General features: G+C 40.9%; 1 protein-coding gene across 1 annotated transcript in view; it reads right to left on the bottom strand.

Moving 5' to 3' along the window:
- The window catches only part of rspo3 (R-spondin 3), a 99,657-nt gene extending 82,001 nt beyond the window's left edge, over window positions 1-17,656 (bottom strand). The window contains exons 1-2 of the mRNA XM_072251559.1: window positions 16,611-17,656; window positions 1,668-1,859 (exon numbers count right to left, since the gene is read on the bottom strand). Coding sequence (XP_072107660.1) covers window positions 1,668-1,859; window positions 16,611-16,698 — 280 coding nt within the window. The 5' untranslated portion in view covers window positions 16,699-17,656. The remainder of the gene's footprint in view (window positions 1-1,667; window positions 1,860-16,610) is intronic.
- Window positions 17,657-21,124: the final 3,468 nt, after the last annotated feature.

Here is a 21,124-nt window from a genome sequence, read left to right on the forward strand (position 1 = left end):
TTCTGACTTTTAATGGCGGCTGGCAGTCCAGTTTAAGGTGCATTACCACCACCAGCTGCACTAGAGTGTGGTGTAGAGAGTTGGGAAATAAAACCCCCACTAGTTCTTTATCAACTGAAAACCAAATTACCCCCAAAAGCCCTATAGATTGTGAATAATGAAAGACAATATTGTGAATTAAATTAAAGTCACTTCCACAACTTAGTAAAGTCTTTAACTGAAAACTCTTAACCCCCCCCCCCACAGCTAGTAGTGCATCCTGCATTTGCTTTCTTTCAACCTTGTATGCTTCACATTGTAAGATAATGTGTTTAACTGTTTCATAATAATGACAACACCTACACAGCCCAGGGCGATATTTTCCAACAGGATATAAGGAATAATTAAGCATAGTATGCCCAATTCTAAGTTGAGTCAATATAACTCCTTTCCTTCTTGTCTTACCCCCTTCTCCCATCAATCCAACAGTTTCACCCATATGCTTTTGCAGACTTTGTATTTATGTAGCTATCTAGTTGAATTTCTCACCAGTGGTGACTCAGCAATTGTCATACCACCAATTCCAAGGATAGGTGGTTAGATTATCTCCTGTTGGAGGAGTATGTTAATTACCACTTATCAGTCCATGCCCAAGTGTTGTCCCACTCTTCCTGCACAGAATGAACCAGTTTGGCTGGAGAATGGTTCCTCTAGTGACAGGGATTTCAGGATGTAGCTGTGATGGCTCATTCACCTGATAGGTCCGGCTGAACATAGCTGCAAATGCTTCAGCATTTTCCTTTGTGCGTATATGCTGGGCCCTATGTTTGAAGATCTCTCAGAGCATCCACCTCTTGTTAACTGTTTAATTGTCCATCACTACTCATGATCAGGCTTGCGGAGATTTAATTTGATCCATTGGGAATATTTGTGCTGGGCTGTGTTTCATTGCTTCCATCATTCATGGTGCTGCTCTAGACACAGAGAATGGCCACTGAAATGCTAAAAACCACAAATGCTGATAAATTTGAAATCCAAGGAACAGAAAATGCTAAAGATATTCAGCTGGTAAGATAGATGTTGAGAATAGAGAAACAGCTAGCATTTCTATCTCCATAGATGCTGTCCGACCTGCTGAATATCTCCCAGTTTCTGTTTCTATATCAAGAATGGTCATGTTAACAGAATAAAAGCAAAATTTAACTAAAGTGGCTTTGTTAAAAGTAAGCAAAGTATTTCTAAACTGGGTGCTGATAAATCAACCTTCTTTGCTTTGAAATGCGCATTCTATTGTTTTGAAGGTTTTTTTTAGCACTGTCACAGTGGGCAGCGACACTGTTGAATTTGAAAGGTTTACGTTTTTAATAGTTACTTTGCAGAAAGTAGAAGGTATGGGTAAATGCCATCTCCTTTGCACCCTGTCAATCCTCTAAACTCTTAATCCAGGACTAAGTGTTCTGCTGACACTTTAACAATACATGAAGGGAACTCAAATGTAGTTAAAATCTTTTCATCTGTAACAGTTATCACTTGTATTGATAGACAAAACATCGGCGGTCCGCTTTCTCAAAACTCGCCCGTTAATGTAATCTCCAAATGCTACCTCATTGCATTGATAATTCTTTTGGTTCTGGGGAAAGAGCAGTTGAGATAAATGACATTCCTGGTATTCATTTTTTCACACTTACGTGCACATGTGTTCATTCCTGGTGTTCGGACTCCATAATATCCACTTGGACAAGAGGAGAGACAAACTCCAGTCTGCTTCATCCCATTTCTCTCCAGAGAAAAGAAAAGTCTGGGTTTACATGACAGACATCCATTAGAATCAGAACACTGCTCGCACCCTTTTGGGCAATTTTGGCTCACACCTGTATTCACTGGAAAGAAATAACAATAATTATCTTACTAGCTACTAACACTGTCAAAATGTTTAACTTATTGTAATTTATAATCAAACCTCTATCAGTATATTAGTTATCATTCTTTGTGAATGTGATGAATAGCTGTTAATAACTATTTAGTGGTACATTGCTAGTTCTAAAACATTAATATATAAAGTCATACAACGTGGAAATAGCCCAACATGTGTATGCTGACTAAGGTATTTATCTGAGCTCATCCCATATGCCTGTCCCACTCGACCTTTTCTATCCACATTTAAACATTGTAACCGTACCCACCTCTACACCTTCCTTTGGTAGTTCATTCCCTATACCCTCCATCTTGTGTGTGAAAGTTACCTCACTCGCTCCAGTCCGGAAAACATCCCTTGTGAATTGGTCTATTCTGCTGCTTAGTTTGCAACTATGGCTGAAGGTGACCAACAGAATGTCATATACCTCAGTCTGAAGTTCTTTATATTTTACATCATGTTGTCTGTGTTACTATTCCACTGTACTCACCTCCACTACATGGACTATGTCATTCTGTATCTTAATAATTTTTCATGGAAAAAAAATTATCTGATGTCTGTCTTGAATATGTGCTTACAAGTTATTTGAATATTTTGCATTTGAATGATCATATTGTAAGAGTAGCTCTTCATTTTATCCTTACTGTGCTAGGAAGTCCAAACTATTCAGGTCTTTCATCTTCGTAACAGCTATTTAACTCTAGGGATCTGTTTATGTCGCTTCCTTCCATTGTCTCCAGCATGTGAATATCCTGATGAGACAAATATCTTTAATTTTTCCCTGAATATTTCCCCTTTGTCTTGCTGACCAGAACTAAATATTATTCTCAAGATAAAAGCTGAGCATTGAACAATATTACCAAAACTTGTTTTCTAACGAGTTTGCTATGGAACTTATCTGTAATTGACTATTGCTCTTCATTGGTTAACTACGTTTAGCGTTAATTAACTTTGAGTCATAGGTCACCTTCACCTTTATCTTTTGTTACTGAAATATTCTTCATTAAGTATTAATGCTGCTAAGCTTTGTATTCACTGTGCAAAAATACATTCAATACAGCACTGCATACAATTGCACTTAAGCATTATTGCCATTGAGTAACAAACCATACAATTTTCAGAATAGTAAGATGCTAAATAAGTTACTGGACTAATGTCCAAAAGCATAACTGTTAACTCTGAGACAAGAGTTCAAATCCCACAATAGTGGGTGGTTAGAAGGAGAATGGAAGTTAAAATAATTAAATAAATATTGAATTAATAGCTAAAGTCAATACTGGAGACCTTGAAGCTAATACGTTGTTGTAAAAACTTCTTATATTATTTAGAGAAGATACTCTAACAACTTCACAATTCTGGACTCTTTGTGATTCCAGACCAAATAGGTTCCCATGTCCTCAAAAGTCACTCAGTTTAAGGGGCATTAAATTATGGGAAGAAATTGTTCGTCTATCTGTATGGGTGAATGAATAAGAAAACACCTACATTGAACCTTTGTTATTACCACGTCAATGTGCTAAACAGGAGTATCACCAAGAGAGAAACATCAGCATTGAGCAATGTTGCACCAGACGATCAAAAACCACCATCACTATAAAAGGCTACTATAAAAGGCACTACCACTATATCACTACCACTATAAAAGGCACTATCCTAAATTCTAGATTAATGACAATTAAGGATATATCAATGCCCAAGTGTAACAGGGTAAGTGCCACAGAGTAAATAGGGCCAAGAAAGCACACCTGCGCTTCTACTTCCTTAGGAAGCTAACAGAAATTTTGCATGTCCCCAGTGACCCCCACCAATTTTTATAGGCGCACCATAGATCGTATCCTATCCAGATACATCACGGCTTGGCATGGCAATTGCCCCGCCCAAGATCAATGTAACTTCAAAGAGTGGTGAAGACAACTCAGCACATCTAGAAAATTAGCCGCTCTTATCATGGACTCTGTCTTCACTTCTCATTGCCTTGGTAATGCAACCAACATAATGCCCCAGACATTCTCTTGTCTCCTCCCTCCCACTGGGTAGAAGATACAAAAAAGCCTGAAATCATGTACCACCAGGCTCAGGACAGTTTCTAACCCTCTGTTCTAAAAGGGTTGAACAGACTTCTTGTTTGATCAATTGGACCCTTGGCCTTACAATGTACTCTGACATGACCTTGCACCTTATTGTCTGCTTGCTCTGCACTTCCTGTGTAACGGTAACACTGCAGGTTGCTTTCTGTTATTGCTTTCCCTTATTCTACCTTGATGTACTGACTTCATGAAATAATCTGTATGGAAGGCATGCAAGACAAAGTTTTTCACTGTACCTGATGTGACAATAATAAACCAATTACCAATTACTACCATGGAGGGATTACAAAGATCTTGCAAATTTATAAGGCTGGATAAGGTTAGGAATAATTAGGCCATGCTTTAATCTGAAAGCAGGAGTGTGAGTTCTAAAACTGACCTGATATTGGGCTGAGATCCAATGTAAGATGTTAAGTAATGGAGGCAATTATAGCACAGTGTAAATGTGAGGTTCTCATTTAAATAGAAACAGAACGAAATATGGTTCTCAAAAGGATTTAGATCTGTTCGTACACAAACATAATGAACATGTAGTTACAATGAGCAATTTTGAATGTAAATATTATTTTAGTCTTTATTACAAAGGGTGTGATTAATGAATAAAGTAGTCTTGCTGCAATTGTATAACCTTTGGTGTACACAACTGCAGCTCACCCCACCTACTGAAAGCAATACATTTGCCTTGATATCATGAAGCTTCATTCCAGAAACGAAGGGGGTGGCTTTTGAGGACATATTATTATGGACCTGCTTTAGAGATGAAAAGAATTTTACAGAAGATTCCCAAGAAAGATAGCACGGCCATCATTGCAAAGTTGACACCCTTGGCTGGAAAGTCTAGAACCGGGGGCAAAGTCTGAAGATCAGTGGTTAGCCATTAAAGACCATAGGAGGAAATGGGTTCATTCAGATGGTTGTGAATTCTTGGAGTATTGTGCCTGTGAGGCCTTAATGCTTGTGTACATTCAATGTTGAGACTGAATAAAGGATGCATAGGCAAGCATGGGATTTAAAAACTGGGTGGAAGCATATATAAGGTCAAAGATTAGATGTGATCTTTGAAAGGTGAGGGATATAGACAGGGCTAATGTAAACAGTTTTTTCCCCAAGGAGGCTGGGTGAAAGTAGAACTTTCATAAGAGGGTGAAAAGTGAAATAAAGGGTGGTGTAGAGCGTGGAAAAGGCTGCCGGAGGAAGTGGTGGATGCACTTAAGAGAAGTTTGAATAAGTACATGGGGGTATGGAGGGCTATGGTCCAGGTGCAAGTCGATGGGACGAGGCAGAGTACTGGAACAGTTTAGCATGGACTACATGGGCTGAAGGCCTGTTTCTGTGCTGCAGGGCTCTATGACGCTATGTGATCTTAGTGGAGTGATAAGGATATTTCTAGCCCAAACTTTGTTGTTCTTATGAGTCCAGAAGTTATTTATGTTTTGGAAAATAGTTAACTCATGTTACAGCCCATTGAGCTTGGGTGCAATTAAAACTAAGAGTCGCCAGCAGCAGATGAATGGAGGATGGGTAGAGACAGTTGAAGTTATGGAGGCAGAGCTAGGTAATCTTGGTGACAAAGGATATGGGTTTGCAAGTGTCCTAATTAGATTACATAGAAAAGTTACAATCATTAAAACAAACAACAGTTAGTTATCTGCTGATGTTTCCTTTAATACATCTATTTAATCATTCCCCCACTTTGGCCCAGATGGGCTTCAAAATATCCAACAGAATTACTGTTGTTACTCTAATACAAAAAGAGAATTGTGTATGAAAATGTCTTATCTCTGTCGTAAATACTTACTGAATGTCCAAGAGCAACATTTTCAATAATCTTTAAGTCAGGCATTTCAGCTGCAATTTTTAAAGGACGTACAGTCCACAATCACAACCCTGGTGTCTATTTCACATCTTACAAAACTCTGATCAGGCTGCATCTGGAATATTGCATTTAGTTCTAGAAAGCATGGGGAAGGTTTGGAGCCGGTGCAGAGGGTGGCAGAATGCTATCTGGATTAGAGGGCATATGCTGTAAAGAGAGATTGGAAAACTTGGGTTTTCTTTGGAGTAGCAGAGGCTGTGGAGACTTGATAAAGTTTGAGATTAGGAGAGGCACAGATGAAATAGACAACTAGTATTTTTCCCTAGCATCAACATGTCTAATACATTTAAATGTATGCATTATATGTATGTATTTCAGAACAGAAGGTGTAAGCTTAAAGGAGATGTGCGGAGCAAATTTGTTTATAGCAACAGTGGTAGGAGCCTGGAATGCACTGTCAGGAGTGGTAGTGGAAGCAAGCACAATCGGGGTATTGTAAGAATAGAAAGGCACATGAATATGCAGAAAATGGAGGGATATTTACCGTGTTGGCATAAAGGATAAGTTTAGTTCGGCATATGATGATGAGCTTAAGTAGCTTGACACAACAAAAATAGAGGGCTATGGGTAACCCTAGTAACTTCTAATGTAGGGAAATGTTTGGCACAACTTTGTGGGCTGAAGGGCCTGTATTGTGCTGTAAGTACTCTATGTTTCTAACATCGTGGCCTGAAGAGTCTGTTTCTTGCTGTATTGTTCTATGTTGTAATATGGAAACTGCTGAAGTTTCACAAAGGACTGGGCAAATCCAGTCGAATAATTACCGTACAATTATCCCCAATGAGTAGTTTGGCAATGCTATCAAGATGAATTCACTTTTCAGTAATTTGCTCATGGTGCATATTGGGCTTCAGCAGGATCAGTCAATTACAGATATCAACACATCAGAATTCTGATTTGTGACTGCCCTTAACCTCAAGGGAGCCATCGGCTGAGTTAGGGGTTTTGATGAAACAGAAATGAACGGAAAGCCGGAGGAAAACACTTCAATGGTTACAGTCATACTTCACACCAGTAGCTCCAATCCGTATCTTAAGATGTTACCAGATTTTTCTGTAGTCAAAATACATGCACAATTTAGGATGTAAAATATTTTGAAGTTTGCAATCTTTCTGGTTTTCCTTTATATTTATAATTATTTCAAGATAATTATCTGGTCTATTCATTTGAAATTTATTTTGAATTACATGAACTGTACTGAAATATGCCTTTTGATTTTGTGTTTTATATTCTATGTTTTCACTCAGTTTTTGCACTTCTTTTGTGCGTGGAGGGGAGGGGGGTTTAATGTTTGATGCTTTTCTTTGAACGAGTTGGTTTTCTGTTCCTTCTTTGTTTCGTGACTATTTGTGGGGAAGATGAATCTCAGTGTTGCATGGTTGTGTACTGCATACATACTTTGATAATAAATGTACTTTGAACCTTGAATTCTTTGGATAATTTGGAGATTGACCCAAGAATGAAATGATAATTAAAGCCAAAATAAAACTTTTGTTTCAGAAACTCAGTGCAATGAACCTCATTAGCCTATTGGTTCAGTTTGATTTTTTTTAAAGAACTGTCTCCTGAGATAATCAACTTTCAAATAAAGCTTCAACCTATTTTTTTTTAAAAAAGATTCAGTTAAATATAATGTAGCACCTTACAATGCAAAGGGACAAATTTTCAATATCAAACAACAAAGGGATATTCAATATTTTTGTAATGCAGCTTAAACCAGAGCCTGCAGCCTTGTTGGACCTTGGCACAAACACTAAGTGACCACTTTATTAGGTACAGCTGTGCACCTGCTCATTAATGCAAATATCTAATTCGTCAATCAGCTTCAAAAGGCAATGCCTCAAAAAGGCAGCACCCATCACGAAGGACCCCTATCATCCAGAAAATGTCCTCTTCTCATTACTACCATCAGAGAGTGGGTACAGAAGGCTGAAGCCACACACTCAACATTTTAGAAACAACTTCTTCCCCTCCACTATCAGATTTCTGAAAAGACAATGAAGTAATGAACACTACCACACTATTTCAGCTCTTATAGCACTACTTATTTCATTATATATATATATTTCTCATTATAGCTCATAGTACATTTTATGTATTAAATGGTACTGCTATCACAAAACAACATTTCATGACATACAACTTTATTAAGCACACTGCTAGTTAATGAAAATATCTAATCAGCTAATCGGGTGGCATCGACTCAATGCATAAAAGCATGCAGACATGTTGGAGAGGTTCAGTTGCTGTTCAGACCAAACATCAGAACAGGGAAGAAATGTGATCTCGGTGACTTTGATCTTGCAATGATAGTTGGTGCAGATGGGGTGGCTTGACTGCTTCAGAAACTGCTCATCTCCTGAGATTTGTTAATAAAATGGCCACTGGGTATAGTCTTACAGCTTTTGGTGGACTACAAAGAGAGGGTCCAAGATAACCTGCTGAAGGAAAATTTTAAAATAAGCTAGCTCTTCATATCATTTTAAATGGCTGGTCATAAATTTCCACTGGAATAATTATGTAGTTTGTAAATAGCCTCCTGTCCTGTCATGCAAGTTCAGGATAAAACTACCAGGAAAATTAAACTTTCACTTTTCCCAAGGCCAGTAGGAACTATCTCACACTGTGCTTATAGAGAAAAAATTATTTCATTAAGATATAGGTTTGCCCAGACTTTGAAAGGTTGCTGGCGGGGGGGGGGGGGGGGGGGAATGTTTCCTCTCATGGTAAAATTTAAAACTAGGGGCAGAACAAGGTGTTGGTCCATTTAAACTGGAGATGAGGAGGAACTACTTCTTGCAGTGTCCTGAATCTTTGCATTTCTCTATCTCAGAGTTATGGATGCCAAATCATTGAATGTATTCAAGACTGAGACAGATAGATTATTGGGGGTCAAGGGTTCTGGGGGAACAGACCAGAAATCGGAGCTGAAGCCGAGATGGTCTTCTTGAACGGCAGAGAAAGCTCCACGGGGTGTACGGCCCTCGTTACAATATTCTTGACACAAAAAAAAACAGGCGCGGTGCTAAATCCATTACGCCTCAAATCCAGAGCCAATTTTCAACGTATCTTCAGGACCTTATCACTACACACTGGAGTTCCTCAGCTCTAACCTCAAGCAATTTGCATTGGTTTCCTGAAGGGGTCTCACGCCGCTTACTTGAGTGGGCTCTGTAAAGGGTTTCAGACCCGTATTTGCCAGTTCCTCTCGGCGTAAAAAATGAGAGTTATCTTTTAGCAAAGCTGAGAGCTTGTATTGATTTCCGTTCAAGTGTTTCTCCTCGAGGTTTAAACTGGACGCAGTTGATCGGGCGCATTTAGGTCGTGTTCATCACGCACAGTCTCAAAATTTACTGCCGTTTGCGTCCATCTCTACCCACCGTAATTGTACAGTGACAACCGATTTCTTGAGATAGATTGGCATTAAATACCCATCATTTTCCCTGACGCGAGGCTCTCCCGTCCCCCTGCGGTAAGAGTTACTTGGCATATACAGCCAATATCCCTTTTCAGGATAACCTTAGACATACTTAAATAGGCCGATTGTTCTGGGTATTTCATGCGACGCGACGGAGAGCGCAATATCTGGAAGTGAATGCGCAGAGTAAGCAAACGGTTTGTGGATCCAGGTCTCTGTGGACCCATCATATTTATATTGCCGAGTTCCAACAGAGAGCAGAGGTTGTTTAAAGCACCAGCACTGTTTGCAAACGGTGCGATTCACGTGTATTTATTACTGAGAGCAATGTAAACACAACCAAAACACTTTAAACGTCATGCTTGCTGTCTCAGTTTTTACCCGTCGATATACTGACATTGAAACAGGAGAAAATTGATCGTCACCCCGCCTTGGCTTTATCCCATCGTCCACTCTCCCCTCCTATCAGATTCCTGCTTCTTCAGTCCTTTACCTTTTCCACTTATCACGTCCGAGCTTCTCACCTCACAAACACCCCGTCCCCCACACCCCTCCCTCACCTTCTGGTTCTGGTGTCATCGTCCTTTCTTTCCATGATGTCGCCTGTTCATTCTCCTCCGTAGATATTGACTGACCTGCTTCGTCCCTCCGGCATTTTCTGTGTGCTACTCTGAATTTCCAGCATCTTGTGTTTAAAACTCTGAGCATATATATACTTTTACGCTGGTTGGTTGAAGTGCACATTGGCACTAAAATTACCTCACAGGCGAAAATGATATCAATAATGTGGTAACAATGCAAAAGTTTTGGCATCTGACTCAGGATCACCTTTTCTAAGCCAATAGGAACCCCATGTGGCTATCCCTTTGGAAGACGCCAGTGAGAAAAGCAGGGTTCAAATTGAAACACGCATTCTCCGGCCCAGGACCGCGGCAGCGGAACTCACCAAATTTACTTGTGTTACCAATGAATAGACATATTCTCTTTCATACTAGTTCTGCTCAAAATGTATGGGGACTGTTGTGTGCTTTACTCGCTCTTTCAACATTAATTATTAATTTATCTAAACCAAAGCCCACTTTTGAGGGAATGAAACACGTTAATATTGCAGGATTGTTTATCAATATAAATCCTGCACGTCGCCCAGAAGACCACAGAGATTGTCTGACCAGCTTGTGTGTAAAAAAAATCAATGTTGTTATTGTAATAGGAACTGTTGTTGTGTTTGGACCCCACCATCCCAGGGCTCGAGGAGGAACGCTATGAATCACTTTTATCGTCCAAAATGTCAGAGGAGGCAATAACCGGATCAAAATGCAGCACAACGAAGAAATACGACAACGTATTACAACCTTTGTGTTTTGAAAAGGCTGAAAATGGCTTTCCCACGGGGAAAGTGAGTTGGGGGGGGGGATCCGTTTGGATTTTTACACTCATTAAATAATTACAACACTAAATAATCCGTGCTTGTGCAGGGCGGGTTACTAATAGCATCTGAACAAAGTTACGTGTCAAATAATGTCACTGAAAGTTAGTTGTAAGAAAATAAAAACAAAGCGCGTTAAACGTTTCCTTCTAAACAACCAAACCAGCTGTGAGTATGCTATTTATGAAGTCCAGCTCCTTAGAAGTTTTTTCTCTCTCTCTGTGACATGAGAATGTGCCTTTTCATTAATCAGCCTTTCATTCCTGTTTACACATGTTTGTAAAGAACGCATCTGAATTAGACCCCGCACTCGAACCAAAACGAGCTTGTTGTTACTAAAGGTACGGGGATAGAAGGTTCCGGGCTGGTGTGGGTGGCGTGCCACCGTGGGGCTGCTGGTTTCTTCGTCACTTCTTTGAAGATGAGGACAGCTTTAAAAGGCAATGCCTCGAACAGGCGGCATCCATCATTAAGGGCCCCATCACCCAGGACGTGTTCTTATTACTACCAAGGAGCAGGTACAGGAGCCAGAAAACACACACTCAAGCGTTTTAGGACCCGCTTCTTCCCCTCCGCTATCAAATTTCCGAACGGGCAATTAATCAACGCATGAACATTGCCTCGTTATTTTTTGCATTACTTGTTTATTTTTATGTATTTCTTATTGTAGTCTTGTTTTTTGTGTATTGTACAAAGCAAAAAAAAAATCACGACGTAATGTCAGTGATATTAAACCTTATTCGGCCAAAGCGCCCAATTTAGATAACCAGAAAATGTTCGATATCTTGCCGAAAGAAAATGGGCATTATCTTAGAATATTTCTCAAACACCCGTCTCTGATATCGACAACACCTAAGTGCTGGGTTTGGCAGGCGCTAACCACACAGCATCCTTTACAGAGGGAAAAAAACTTGGATGGACTCTCTTCAGTTACGACGCGAAGAGCGCCCGCAGGTTTAACGCCACTCACTCAGACGCGGAAGTCCTTAGCCGAGAAAGTTTACTTAGCCACCCTCCACACGGCGCCAATGTAAATATACTGTTTCAAATAGAAAAAGAGATTAAAAGCTTGTATCGAGGGACAAGGTGTTGGCTCACTAGTGAGTTAAATGGCAGGTTAGGTAAACCCCCTACTTCACACGACTGTGACTCAGACTCCATGCAGTCTGAACCCAATTTTTGACCATCCCAGATATACACACAATGGTCACTTTATTAGGTACACCTACTCTTTAATGCAGATTGCTATCAGTCAATCTTGTGACAGCAACTCAATGCATTAAAGAATGTCCAGACATCAGAATGGGGCAGAAATATGATCTAAGTGACCTTGACCGTGAACTGAATGCTGGTGCCATACGGAACAGGGAGAATCTCAGAAACTGCTGATGTCCTGGGACTTTCACGTACAACAGTCTCTACAGAGAATGGTACGGAAAACAGAGAAACGTCCAGTGAGCAGCAGTTCTGTGGGCGAGAACGCCTTGTTAATGAGGGAGGTTAGAGGGAAATGTCCAGACTGGCACAAGCTGACAGGAAGAACCAGAACCAGGTTTAATATCACCCGCATTTGTCATGAAATTTGTTAACCTTGCGGCAGCGGTACAGGGCAATACGTGATAAATATAGAAAAAAATGAATTACAGTAAGTATATGTATATTAAATAGTTGTTAAAATAAGCAGTGCAAAAACAGAACTGAATTTTAAAAATAGTGAGGTAGTGTTCGTGGGTTTGCCAGGCTTTACAACAGCGGCGTGCAGAAGACCATCTCTGAACGCACACCTCGAACCTTGAAGTGGACCGGCTACAGCAGCAGAACACCACAGACATACAGTCAGTGGCCACTTTATTCGGTAATGGAGTGGCCTCTGAGCGTAAGAAGATGGGTACCAAGTTCCCGTTTTGCTAACGGAATCGCGCCTCAACACGTTGGGTTTCCAGTGTAATTCCCAGCGCTGTGAAGACAATTGAATCTCAGCTGTGATGTTAATGTATCTTCTCGTCGGCGCATCCAATGGGATTGGAGACAATTTCCTCTCATCAAGTACTTCAGCCATTTGGGAGTGACTTTTTTTTTACCCCCCTAGGCTGTGTGTCATCATTCAAACGCCCGCAGACTCATTGTATTTACATCGACCAAGTACCACCATATAGTCACTAAACACTTAATGGACTGGAGGGTATCCTCGTCCAATTAATCACTGCTGAAACCATTAAATGGCAATGTTTACATCTAAACTTTGGTAAATGCCCAGTCCTTTCCGCGAGTTTTGCCGAATTGTTTAAAGATTAAGTATTTTTAATCCAAGTAACTAGTAAAGCTGCAGCGCCCTCCAATCAAAGCACAAGAAGACAGATCTATTACTGCTGAACGACCGCCCGCCAGTGAACTCCCACAAGATTAGATGAGTGAAGTATTGGGAGAGCGGTTTCTAATGAGGGTATCCCTCGCCCTCTTCAATCACAGGTATAACAAAGAGGGAAGGTGCCCGAAGCTACTTGCGGTCAAAATATCTACTGCATTTCAAAAACTTGTTTTGATTTGGTTTCGAAAATTAGTTCAAGTAAAGGAAAAGAAGTGCCTACGAGTTTTTTCTTCTGTGAGATGACCTACGCAGATAAAGGACGGGTTTTAAAACTAGCGTGTGTGTGTGTGTGTGTGTGTGTGTGTGTTTTCTGAACTTTAAATCATAAAATAAAACGATTGTTTTATTCCGCTCCGCGAAAATTAGATACAATGTGGTCGAACCTCGAAGGAATTAATCTACTCAGAATAAGAATTTGAGGATTTCACCCATTTTCTGACTTTCTATTATTTTAACGCATTTATTTCTCAATTTGTTAAGTGATGGTGCGCCTTTCACTTGATCCTGCTAGTTTGACAAGAAAATGATCCTGAATAATGACTATTACCTATACAAAGGTTAAAATTTCCTGCAAATACCGTTATTACAAATAAATCTCTATTAGATGTGTGAGAAAATAAAGTTTTCCTCACCGGAATCGCAATAGTCTGAGAGCTGTGATTACACAGTATTGACTAATTAGATACAGTAGATTAAAAAGAACGCCTCTTACAAGCTTTAAAGGGATTTCGGGTTTCCATATGAACGGATCGTTTTTTTTCCAGGGAGTGGCTAATAACGTGGTAATTGTACATGCCCCAGACATTGGGCTCTCCTCTCGGCAGTCGCGGAAGCACGTTTAGAAATAACATTTTAGAACACAAGATGTCGCAGTAGGTGTTGGTTTCATAGGATCCTATGTTTGAAAACGCGCTAAGGATAGGCCTTCAAGCAGTGTTTGCTGGCGAAGCCAGCCCACGGGAACGTCTCGGGGCAACAGGCGCTCTCGCTCTTTCTGCGGGAATTCCTCCCGACACTCGCCGCTGCTTGGCTAAGCCCGTGGGCGATGATTGTGAAACAGGACCCCTGCGACTTGGTCCCATACTCCATTTGTACACTTTGTAACACTGATGCAACAATAGTAAAGGGAAGAGATATAGTTTCGCTTGTGTAACGATTTAACAGGAAGCCGCCGCGAATGGCAGAAAATATTCCTCCAGATCAGTGTTCATAACTAAGCCTTATTTTGGAGGATATATGGCATAGAAATACGAATGGCGTTGCCAAAGTTACGGCAGCTGAAGTGTAGCTGGGATTTTTGGCCCATATGTCACATTCAGTAAGCGTATAGTCTCATCGCTCACTGGTTCTTTGTGGATGGACTGATTGAGTCCAATGTCATCTCTTTGCTTCATTCACTGCTGTTCTCTTGGTCAGTGAACTTCTCACCCTCCGATCGCTCCCCGGGCGCTGCCCACTAAAATCAAGGTCATTTCATGATGCCACCCGTCCAGTGCTCTCTGAAATCAAGAATCAAACGCTCACCGTCTCCCACTTTGAGTAACCAATGGTGAAGTTATATTTTAACCTGCTTTCCTCCTGCTACCTATACTTACATACGCCAGTGCTGGCCTGAGTATTCCACACTCTGTGGTCTAGCTCTTCGCCTCTCTTGGCTATGCTTTCGCCCCGTTGTTCTCAGAAACAACACGGTTGCCAGTGTTACCCTTTAACATTAGGTGATCTTAAACACAGAGGCTTATCTCAGCCCGATGGAGACGTCCCAGAACATTACCCGGCGGAACTGGTTTGCTGCTAATTGCATGCTGGACTGTTTCTTTCGTGGAACTAGGTACGTTCGAGTAAGTTACGTGATTCCGAGATACTCAAATCAAAGATACGTAAAGAAAATGAAAACATCTCCATAGGATAACGTGCACACACCAAATGGACTGCCTTTAAAAAAAACAAAATGTGTTCCGGGGGAGGGTGAACGCGATTAGACGCATACTTTAAAGCCCGCTCGTTGTACAATGGTGTTTCTCGTGTCATAGTCGCAACACGAGAAAGGCGCTCAGTTTATGTGTCGAAGCGGGCCATGTGATCGTAAATGATCGCACAAAGATGGGAAGCTCAAACAGTGAGGAAGATTTTAATCAATCACTGATTTCATTATTAAGGATCTTTTTCTTCCTAGCGTTAGTAAAATCTGTAACAACAATCATTCCTCGGTTGGCCATGCGTGGAGACGTGCTAAAATCCTCGATCTCTATAGCCATTTTATTTAAAAAGAATTAATATTGCATGTTTTGTGTGCCTTGCTAAACATGTAAAATCTTTTCTTTTGAATCTTCCTCAATGCGATGAATTGTGTCCAGTCAAATCTTTTGGCATATTAACATTGATATTAATTTCTATCTAAAAGAAAACTGATATCGCGACTAAAAATCTTAATTTTATGGAAACGTGTTGGAGACACGTTCTATTTCAGTTTCTACCCTGCACTAAGGGGTAGAAGTCCAGCTGCGAGGAGTGTCTGTCACTAAGTTTCAGATTACATGTCGTTGACCACAGAAATACTCTGCAGTCAAACTGAAGCACATTAGCTTCGCGATCTCATGGCGATAAGCGAAGTGTCAAGTACAAAAACTCTCTCAGCCGCAGACCTCCATCTGATGAAGGAGTACACGCTTATTGGTCCGAATTTGGCGAACTGATTACCCGTACCTTTGATCTGCAAGTTTTTAAAAAAACTATTATCGGACGAGAAAGGATGTTTTTAGCATTTGGATGGTGGCAATGTGTCCTATGGACTGGGAACATCTCCCTTTCTCAGGTACTCAAGGTCTCGAATTAGGGCAGTTCACACCCCATCGAACCTTCCGGAGAAGAACATAGGGATCCGCAATACGCAGCTAATTTTATTTAATTAAACATTTTTAACAATATAACAGCCCATCGTCCCCTTGATTCTATGTATCTCTGCCATTTTCCCCGCAAATCTGCTGATTAGATATGGGTATTAAGATAGCGAATTGTTGGTTTCATATCTACCCAGACTCATTAGTTCGCTGCATTGAAACGGATCTGTAATTGACAAGGAACACACATCAAAGTTGCTTGAATTTCCAGCATCTGCAGAATTCCTGTTGTTTGTAATTGACAAGGACCTCGTTGTGATAGGAATCCTGCCGTTTAGAGGGAAAGGTGAAATTCTAAAAACTTAGTACAGAAAGTTTTAATTATTAAAACCCTTTTTGCACTAACTTTTTTTTCGTTTCAACGTAATGGAAGATCGGAGAGCGGCAAACGGGCACAAATTGCACGCAAGATTTTTTGAAAAGGGTATCTTTTAAATATTACACGCTGCTTAGAGATTATTATATCCATTGTATTGAAGTGTCCACTGACAGAAAAGTTAATTGAAGTTCCTCAAAGTGTTTTAATACGACAACATTTGAAAGAGAATCAGAATACAGAACGGGGGGGGGAGGAGAAATAAAGAAAATAAACGTATCAGGAAACAAACAGGTGTAGCAGTAATAAAAAAAATCAAACTTACTTCGTCTGTGGCGCCTTCCTCTGGAGGCGTTTTGGCTGCCAATGCAGTTTAATAAAATTAGAACCACAGAAATCAGTTGAAATTGCATAGTAACCTGCGGGTGATGGCTCCTGAAAGCAACTACTGCAGTAAGTCGGGAGCACACTAGCAGGGAACAAATCCAGGATATCTTCGGCCGCACAGACAGGCACTACTTATTGATGCAGATGCGAGCGAAAAAAAAAAGTCGAATCTATAATGCTACAACTTGTAGACAGATCTGATGGAGGGCCCCGGAATCACTGGCCCGAGTTGTATGTAACATCTTGCAGCCAAGTGTTTTGGAACCCTCTTCATAGATCTCGGAGAGCCGGGGTCTCACCTCTTTAAAAAGAAACGCCTTGGACAGCCCCAGACCAGGTCCCGTCAACATCTGCTCTGCCGACACCCCTTAAAAACTGTCACATTTAACACCTTCACAGCTATCCAGTTTTCAGCAGTCTGAACAAATGCCAATTTTTTTTTCAAAACTTGGGTAAGTCTTTCTGGAATAATGTTCTAGATATCTGATTGCAGTTCATCCAGATCCTTAAATCAGAGAAAAAAAATATTAGATCAGCAGTCTAACTCAAAGAACAGAACCATTTTTTAACTAAACAGGCCTTTCAGTTTTTTATCAGATTTGGTTTTGTGCCATTTCCCCTTAACACTTTTAAAGAAAAAGGCAATGGAAAATGTCTTCAGACTTTCCCCACGCTGGATAAACCAATCCAAGCCCTTTCCAGTAAGACGGGAATTGCGAAGTCCTCCTTGTGCCAGAGGCTCTCGATAATGCTTCACGGTGCCGCTCTAAACTTCTCCGGATCCACACCAGTCATTGCGTCTAATCGCTGGACATCTGTGGGTTATTTACAGAGTCGCTGCCGCTTTCGTTCAGTGAGAGTGAGTGTGAAGCGTGTATGCAGTTGAGCACTGAGATTTCTCTCAGAACAGCGCTGCCGTCCTTCGCACTCTTGAGGGCGATATGACTGAGGGGAACAGGAGCCGGCGGATCATATGACGTGAACTAGCGCAGTGAACCTCCACTAGTCAGGATAAGGCTCTGTCTACTATATTTGTCTTTTTTTTCAGTAAATATCAACTGGCCTCGCCCCTTCTGCTGATTAAATTCTGCGCTGATTTCATTAACTCTCCTAATACCGCACGCATTCATACTTGGAAATCTGTTAATAGGAATCCTGCCTTATGGTGGTCGTTTCATACATTTAAGAAAGTATTAGGTAGTATTTCATGAGCGTCACACAACTAACAGAACATTCCACCTTCAGCAGGACACCATTCACTAGCTCTCTCTCTAATTGATGGGGACCATTAGTAAAGTGGACTCATCAGCCTTAGATTGAGAAGGGAGGGGAACCTTGCCCTATGCAAAGGAATCTGTAGTAAAGTAGCAAGAATGAATTAATGAAGAAATACTATCAATTCAGTCGGTATTGAGGTTGTGCATTCGATGCACATTATCCCACCAGCATTAAAGGTGCGCTTTAGGGGAAATATTTTCGTTGCGTGCTTTTTTTTTCAAAATTTGAATATTGACCTGTTAAAGGGGCACCTGGTAGAACTTTTTGATGCATCGGGATTCGTGAAACAGGAAATTGTTGGCAGTAATAGCAAAACAATACCAAACAGCTGAACAAATACTGTCCAGCAGTCCGCAATCACTTCAATTGCCTGTTAATCATGTAGTGAATGAACGGTTTATACGGCTTGCAGAACGCTTATGAAGCCTGTGTAGTTATTGTCGCCTTGGAGTCCTGTGTGCTGAGTTTTAGTAGTGTTATCAATATAGGCTTTGATGCCCTTTGCCTCCCGAGTACAAGGAAGACATTTTTACTCTTCATTTTAAGAAATGGAAATTACAATGCCACAAGTCAACCTATTACGACTTTGTTGGGACCTGACAATTTTACATGGTATAGAAATATTACGAAAACAGCAGCGCACACAAAATTGCTGGAGTAACTCACTAAGTCAGGCAGCATCTGTGGAGGGGAATAAACAGTTGACGTGTCAGACCGAGACGGTTCACTAGCATCGGAAAGGATGGAGCGCAGCTTCCCCGTCCTGAAGAAGGGTCGCGACCTGAAATGTCATTGTTCACTCCTTTCCATAGATGTTTAACAAAAATAACAGCAGGTCAGTCACAAATGGCATAACACATTTTGTTCATGAAATTGATGAATTGATGATGGTACCCATGGATGTGCTGCCACTGTTCCCTCTGGGCTGCATGGGTGCACTATTGCGGAGTACCTGAAATGCTATCGCGCACATAGCCTTTGTTGCCACACAGCTGGAATAAAGACAGACGAGATAAAGTTTACGAAACGTTAAGGATTTTCTTTGTTGTACTGTATTCCATTATACCCTTCAATTAATAAATAAAATGATTTTCAATTTTTCATTCTAAATATTCATAGTAAGCATGTTACAAAAAAAAAGTGCTGTGCAGTTTTCAGGCCATGTAAAAATTTCCTGCTCAGAGCAGTGGTTGGTCTGCACAGCAGTAATAAAATTTACAGGGAGTGTTAGCTGACACAGAGGTCACAAAGACTGCACAGTATGCTTTGATCATACAGGGAAGACATTTTTACTCTTCCATTATAAGAAACTGAAGAACAGTTTAACAGAATTGAAGATGCAGCAGTCAACCAGTTACGACTTTCGCGGAGAGCCAATAGGGATCACAGTGATGACATCAATCCCCATAACACACATGAACCCTCAAGAAACGCAGATGCAGGAACCAGGAGCAAAAATCAAACTGCTTGAAGAACTCAGTAGATCAAGCAGCATCTTTGGAGGCAAAGAGATAGTTGATGTTTTAGGCTGAGATGTTCATATTGGATACTGCAGCTGCCGCTTTGTCTCAGGCAACTATGACAAAAAAACAACATGAGCCACATGAACACACAAAAAAAGTCCAAAAAGTAGGCAATAGTGCCAGTTGTTTGAGATATAAAGTGATAAACCATTACTTAGATCTTAGTTGAGGAATTTGTTATAATGAATGTGATTAGACAGTCGACATTTCAGGCCAAGACCTTTTATCAGGACTGGAATAGAAGGGGGAAGAAGCCGGATTAGGAAGGTGGGGCAGGGAAAGGAGTACAAACTGGCAGGTGATAGGTGAGATGAGGTGAGGTAGAAAGTGAGGGGGTGGTGGAAGGGAGATGGACTCAAAGTTAGGATAAATAAAAGAGATAAAGGGCAGAAGAAGAAAGAATCTGATTGAACATAGAACATAGAAATCCACAGCACATTACAGACCCTTTGGCCCACAATGTTGTGCCGACCATGTAACCTACTCTAGAAATTGCCTAGAATTTCCCTGCTGCATAGCCCCCTATATTTCTAAGCTCCAAACGATAGATGACAGTGGACGATAGGAGAAAGTGGAGGAGCAGGGAACCAGAGGAAGGTGATAGGAAGGTGAACAGAGAGAGGGGGTGAGAGAGGAACCTGAATTCCTTCTCCAACCTCTCCCCTGCAGATACTACTTAACCCATGACTTCCTCTAGCAGATTGTGTGTTGCCCCAGATTGCAGCATCTACAGTCTCTTGTGTCTCTCCAAGGCAGTGCTTATGTTTGGAGTCATCACTGCGCCAGCTGATCTACATTCCAGATCCTTTTGTTACAATGATCCCTATGGTCCCATGCCCATCTCAACATATTCCAGATAACTCACCTCACATAATCCAATGGATTCCAGCAAGGGATACAATTGAGTACTACCACTTTAAGAGCTCTCGCCTCATCACCACGGTGGTGGTTCAGAATGCTGCGCATGTCTCTGGAGAATACAGAGCAGACCTCCCACTGACCCTGCGATCAGTGGCTACCTGCCCTTGCCCCAGCGTGTTTCGTTTTGTGTAGGTCACTGGCACATTGTAAAGCCAGCAAAACTTTCAGTAATTCAAGGTCTGTCCCAGTGCAATAGACTGAATGCACTGACATAATGGCTTTAGCAGCTGGTAGTGTATCTACATCCTGCTCACTGACAACCTAAAGTTCTGTTATTGAACGTTCAATTAAGCATTCAAAATTACTCAGAAACCGTTTGGGAGTGAACGTAAAAATAAAAATTATTTAGCAAGTTAGTAAGTGGCTGAAAGCATATATGCACTTAAAAATAAATTAAATAAATTTCCACCTACGTTTTCCTTGCAGGCCAATTTCTCTCATTCATGCACTGCTTCCAGTTTGCCACAATTAAGTGTACAGATTTCCCACCATGAGATCTGGAAGATATGAAGAAATTTGTGTTGCCCCACTGGACTGCGGTAGTGAGTGAAGGTATTAGTGCAGCCTGGACTCCAGAGTCATATGTGCTCTAGTGAGCAGAAGTCACCATCCTACCCTAAACTTGAGAATACAGAGTATCTGTTAGTAGGTTCAGGGAGATCTCTGCAGAATATCTTCCTCTGCATATGCTTAGTTATTTTTTCATCAGATACTGTATAGAAAACACTGG

The sequence above is a fragment of the Mobula birostris genome, chromosome 2, assembly GCF_030028105.1.
Source record: "Mobula birostris isolate sMobBir1 chromosome 2, sMobBir1.hap1, whole genome shotgun sequence".
Lineage (NCBI taxonomy): Eukaryota > Metazoa > Chordata > Chondrichthyes > Myliobatiformes > Myliobatidae > Mobula > Mobula birostris.